The sequence below is a fragment of the Primulina huaijiensis genome, unplaced genomic scaffold (assembly GCF_012295235.1).
Source record: "Primulina huaijiensis isolate GDHJ02 unplaced genomic scaffold, ASM1229523v2 scaffold10763, whole genome shotgun sequence".
Classification (NCBI taxonomy): Eukaryota; Viridiplantae; Streptophyta; class Magnoliopsida; order Lamiales; family Gesneriaceae; genus Primulina; species Primulina huaijiensis.
Window position 1 is genome coordinate 273,874 of NW_027342193.1, and position 6,253 is coordinate 280,126.

General features: G+C 34.0%; 1 protein-coding gene across 1 annotated transcript; it reads left to right on the plus strand.

Moving 5' to 3' along the window:
- Positions 1-413: 413 nt before the first annotated feature.
- Positions 414-6,018, plus strand: LOC140965541 (mitochondrial hydrolase YKR070W-like). Its single transcript, XM_073425621.1, has 12 exons — positions 414-652; positions 730-833; positions 1,137-1,172; positions 2,994-3,067; positions 3,202-3,242; positions 4,083-4,154; positions 4,268-4,469; positions 4,876-4,971; positions 5,073-5,140; positions 5,311-5,500; positions 5,580-5,660; positions 5,734-6,018. Exons 1-12 carry the CDS (start codon positions 537-539, stop codon positions 5,788-5,790), a joined length of 1,137 nt encoding a protein of 378 aa, XP_073281722.1. The 5' UTR covers positions 414-536; the 3' UTR covers positions 5,791-6,018.
- The last annotated feature ends 235 nt before the right edge of the window (positions 6,019-6,253 follow it).

Below are 6,253 nucleotides of genomic sequence, written 5' to 3' on the forward strand. Positions count from 1 at the left end.
TTACCTTTTTCTTCTGTTCGGAGCTTGGAAAAATATGGAGGACTTTTAGAGCTTCGTGCTGATAACGTGTTGTGAAAAAGTAAAAATTTACGGTAAAAAAGTAAAAATCTCAAACTCTCAAAATTATCACACTACACACTTTATAATATTTTTCTCTCAACTCAATTGTGTTTTTCTTCACAAATGAGAGATCTATTTATAGAAAATTTTTACAAATAATCCAAAAATAAAATACATCATTACCTACATCATCACACACTAATTTTCAATATTCAACACCTAATTTTACCTAATTTTCAACATTCAACATTCATATTTTCAACACAAATATTTAACACATTTTTAAATAATTTTTCAACAGTTTTATGTGTAATTGTAAATTAGTATTATATCACCCTATGTAATATTCCATCCAAAACCTAAAATATTCCAAATTAGCATTTTCCAATTATCGACCAGAGTTCAATCAGTGGCGCTTTTTTGGTATTTGGAGTTTAATTTAGAGTGGCGCTTTCCGATCAAAGAGAAGGAAGAAGATGAAGAAAGTTTTCCAAATATTGAGTAATGCGGCAACTTCGCGACACAGAACCTGTTCAAAATCCCTCAGTCGCTTCCTTTCGTGGCGTCAAATCCACTCCGATCCTTCTCAATTGTACTGATTTTCTCGTGATTTCTATGTATTTGAACTTATTTTCATAATTGTTTCCAAAATCGAGTTTTTCTTTTTAGGGCATCGTTCGGCATCGCCTTTGACATTGATGGTGTTATTCTACGAGGAGACACTCCCATTGGTGGCTCTCCACAGGCTCTACGTAAACTCTACGATCCATCCGGTGAGGTAATTCATTCTAGTGTATTTCTCTAATGACGGTGGGATTTTCTAGCGGAAACAACTCGTTTTTTCGTTGTTTGGTGATGGTGTTTGTGTTAGAAGTGGTTAATTTGAAGAAATATTTGTTACACCAAAACTCAAAGATTCCTTTAAAAAAAAACTTAAAGAATTCCTGTGCATAGCAGCTGCATGAACTAATTCTTTATCATGTTTGGGGCCTTGTTATCCTTCTGATCGAAATTATGAAACTATTTGAAACAATTCGTAAGTTGTTTAACCCGGAATAAAATTATTCTGATGGCAGGTGCCTTGAGAATTCCATATGTCTTCTTAACTAATGGTACGTGGCTCACGTATTCCTTCTTGCTTAATAGATTATGTTCGTGCTTGTGAGCTTGTCTATTTATTCGACTTTGTTATCATATTCATAATTTAGTTTCTCACAATCTTCCCTTTATAATATAGTGCGATATTGGTTTCTTCTTTTATTGCTACCTCTCATCTCCAGAAGTAAGTTTTTGTTCAACTTCAAGAGATGCTTCTCCTAATGCGATGCATACTGTTGTGGAAGGACTAAGGAGTGTGTTTTTGTTCTTGTTTATGTTGTTTTGGTTTTTGTTTATTGGAGAAACATTTTTTTTTCAAAAACAAATGAAGAAATGACTACCTGGGCATTCTAAAAAAAATTGGTGGCTGTTTTGAGAAACAGTTTGAATTTTTTTTATTGTTGAAATAATTCAAAAGGTTATTAGGGATTAGCGAGTCACATTCTTTGTTAGATACCTTTTAAATTTAAATAAAAATAAAGAAAATAATAAATTATACTAAGATATATTAATTCGAAATAAAAAAGATATACATATGTATAAGTTAAAATAATAGAATAACTAACATAAAAGACTATATATTGTAAAAAGTTATCATAGTTTATTTACATTGATATAAAAAGAATTGTAGTAAATATAGATCATTAAACAACAAAAATAACATATTTTTGATATAATGTAAAAGGATCACTATTGGGGTGTGTCTGTCTGTTCATTGATAAGTTGTTCCTTCCACAAATGGGCCCAATGTGTATGTGTTTTTCCTTCTTTTTTTCTGTTGTTTCTTCCTGCTCATCTTTACATGCCAGTGTTAGCTTGTCAGCATTAAAATTTGGAGGCCTCTTGTTTTTCATTGCTTCAGATCGATTCTTAATACTGTACGGTTCTATACCTTGCGTTCCTTTTTCTCCTTGTGGTACTTTTTATATGTAAATGCTTTTCCTGTTGGGAAACGAGTGTCATCTATCAAATTAAGTTTGCATTTGGATTTCATTCTTACCATTCACAACTAAATGGTTTATATAATATTTATGGCAGGAGAGTTTTTTTATTTTAAAAATTGATGGTATATTATGGTATGTTGGTCAAACCTGGTGGTATCGCATTCCTTCTTCGAGTTTTTCCAATCTACAAACATGGAAAAAGTTCATATTTCTGGGTTTTAATATGTATCGTGCTTTATAGTATGATGTGTTAGCTTGTCAGCATTAAAATTTGTAGACCTCTTGTTTTTCATTACTTCAGATCGATTCTTAATATTGCATGGTTCTATACCTTGGGTTTTTTTTTTCTCCTTATGGTACTTGTAAATGCTTTTCCTGCTAGGAAACGAGGGTCGTCTATCAAGTTGAATTTGCATTTGGATTTCGTTCTTACCATTCACAACTAAACGGTTTATATAATATTTATGACGAGAATTTTATCTTTTAAAAATTGATGGTATATTATGGTATGTTGGTCAAACCTGGTGGCTTTACATTCCTTCTTCAAGTTTTTCCAATCTACAAGTGCAAACATGGGAAAAGTTCATGTCTTTGGGCTTTTACTACGTATTGTGCTTTATAGTACGATGTGCTTTGTTATGCTTTTGTTTATTATCTAACCTTTTCTTTTCAAGCTCTAACTTCAATCACTGCTGAAGTTCACTTGAAAACATGAAGACTGGATATAAAATAATTTAAAATCCGTAAACTATCTGTATATACTTATGGAACCATTGATTTATCCAAAACTTCTTATCGACCAGCTTTACATTTTAGTGTTTTGATATGTTTGGTATTACATGACCTTTTCATAAAAATATGAGTCGAGGACTTACACATTCTTACAAACAGGAGGTGGTGTTCCTGAATCTAAAAGAGCAACAGAGTTGACCAAATTATTGAGTGTCCATGTTCTGCCTGCGCAGGTTTTACAAACCGATCTTTCATCTTTTCCATTTTTGTTGTGTATATCTAACTGCTGTGATGTGTGAAACCTCATTTATCACCTCTAAATTTCAAAAAATTTGATCGATTTTACATTAACCAACTCCTGGCATAGGTTATTCAAGGACATTCACCTTTCAAGAATCTAGTGCCGAGGTATTCTGTTTTTCCTGCACGATTTAGACGTATTTGGCTCATGATGATGATTCGTGATAGGAAAAATTTTGTCAGCACTCTCTGGGTAAAATTGATCATCCTTTTTTTTACAAAGCCACTCAGCTATTGTTAGCAACTACTGCTGTTCTCACCAGTTTCATCTAGGCAGAATCTGCACTCTAAAAATGTAAAATGATTAAGATTTTCTCAACTTAAAAGATTATATTATAATTAAACAGTTTAAGATGGCAAATGCTATATTTACCTTAGGTTGTAGGAAACGGAATTTTGAAAATTTGTGGATAGATAAAAGATGTAACTTGACAAGTGTAGGGGCTATTAAGGAAAAGATGAGGAAGAATTCTTCAAATGCTTGCTAGTAACACACATAAATCACAAAGCAACGTTCTTCTCTAATTTGTAACCATTTTTTTCCTCCCAAACATTTTTTGCATTTGGCTGTGCTCAAAATTAAGTTGATGCCAAGATATAGTTTCACACAACAGGACCGTTTTGCCTGCAAAACGTGTAATATCCTCCTTGAGAAGTTTGTCTGGATATCTTTTGGCTAGGGTTCCTTCTTAACTACTGGTGTCTAGCAAGAAGATCTAAGCTATTAATTTTCCCAGACATTTGGTAAAGATAAGTAGTTTGTCTGACTTCTATTTTAATATGTAAACAATGGAGGTGCTACGTATATAATGTTGCAGCATGGAAGTCAGGATTCTTCTTTGATATTTTATCCTTAATTATTAATAGAAACTTGTGATAGGAGCCAGAGTCCTCAAGATCAAAAGTCGATTGTAGTTCAGTGAATCATCTTTCCTCTTCCTTATGTAGGTTTGAGAATGAACTCATTATTGCGGTCGGAAAAGGAGAACCTGCAGCAGTGATGTCTGAGTATGGTTTCAAGTAAATTATCCTTCTATTACTCTCTTTCTTTTCTTCATTTTCTTTGTCTATTCTTGAACACTTCTTCAGCATGGCCACTGTTCTTCTGATTGGTTTGTGTCCTTGATATTCAGAAATGTTATCTCCATAGATCAATATGCTTCGTATTTCGAGAACATCGATCCACTATCTCATTTTAAGCATTGGACGAACCAACTAGCTCGCTACGATAAATGTTCTTCCAAAGAAAAGGGAATGCGAAATGATCCTTGTTCAGAGCGAGTCAAAGCGGTCTTTATTGTTAGCGATTCTGTTGATTGGAGCAGGGACATCCAGGTGTTTCTTTATGTTAATATTGCTTAAATTTCTATCGGGAAAGGTGTTGCCCTTATCCAGATGGGTGTTTTTTGTTTCAGTATACTTGGCCATAAGATAGAATAATTATACCGCCAAAATATGTCTGGTTATTTGCCTTGGTGTTAGGATTAACAGATATTTTAACCTGTTGATGGCTGCATATCAATGATATATCACCATCTAAAGTCTAAACTAATCCCAATTAACTGGGTCTCTGGACTGACATAGACCCATACTTGGCTTTTAAGAGGAACATGTTCATCGCGTGGGCCCCACCCCTTGCATGTAATACTGATGTGTATTAGCTTGATTGTGAAAGTTTCTGTTAAATTATTATTGCATACCATTGAAGATCTAAACTCTTAGTTGATCGAACCAATTACAGGTTTTATGTGATATTCTAAGCACTGGAGGTCTTCCTGGAAAAGAGAGATCAAGCCAACCACCGTTGTATTACGCAAATGATGACCTTTCGTATCAGGTTTGGTTTGCTTGCTGCATAGTTTTAAAATTCTTGTATCAGATTTGAATTTTACTTGTATTTTGAATTGAATTTTACTAATGAAGAGCTACCAAAGATAGGGTCTGTTTCCCACTGAACGTCTTGGGATGGGTGCTTTCAGAATTGCATTAGAATCTATCTACAACAGGTAAGGCTTTGAAATTGAGTACAAATATATAGCTCTAGTACATCTGGATGCTTTGATGATACACTTATCACATTTTGACAGAACTACTTCAAGAATTTCTTTTCCATTATCACTTACAGATATTTACTTTAGATCAATATATTAGAAGCTACTGGGACATTTCTATGCAGGACCAACTGTAAAGCTATGCAATATACATCTTATGGAAAACCAAATCCTTCTGTATTCAAGAATGCTGAAAATGTACTCATGCAAGTTGAACGTTCTACTATTAGACATCACAATATCGAGCAAAGTCCTTTCAAAACCTTTTATATGATCGGGGACAACCCTTTGGTTGACATTAGAGGGGCTAAGGAGGTCTGTTCTCAAAGCCAACTTAATTTTATCTTTATCAACTATGAAGAGATGGTATTTCATTTACTATCCCAACTCACAGGCGGGGCATCCTTGGTTTTCTATCTTGACGAGGACTGGAGTTTTCAAGGGGACGAAGCATATCTTATATCCAGCAGATATGGTAAATTAGTTATTATGAATTGTTTTTGCCAACTTCAGACAAATTTTTTTTTTTTTACTTTTTCTGCCTGCAGGTAGTTGACACTGTAGAAGAGGCAGTGGATTACATTTTGAGAAGGGAGTCATTTTAAACTCTTTCCGCGTAAATGCTTTCACATCGCCCCGACCGTGTTCCCTTTTGGATTATATGTTTAGAGTTGGATCTTAGTCAATTTATCATCTAGTTATTGTGGTGCATCATAGGTGCCGGCATTCGTCAAATCTATTAAGATTCCCAATTGAAATTTCTTGAATTTGAATTCCATTTATTTTTACTGCCTTGCTGATCCATCTTTTCACTGGAACATGGCAAGTTTTTAGAGTAATGTTAACCACATAACTGAAGAATAAGCCTAACCTATGGATCTAACCTAGTTTGATTCCAAGACTCGGCTAAAACCTATCTGAGTAGCAGGAGAGCCACAATCACTCAGGGTCGGCATAGGTCGTAACTGATGAGTTTTTTCAAGAAGAAACTGATGTTTGATTAGTTTGAAGTTGTAACTAAAAAAAAATTCGGTATAAAAAAATGTCTCTTTTGCTGCGGTTTCATAA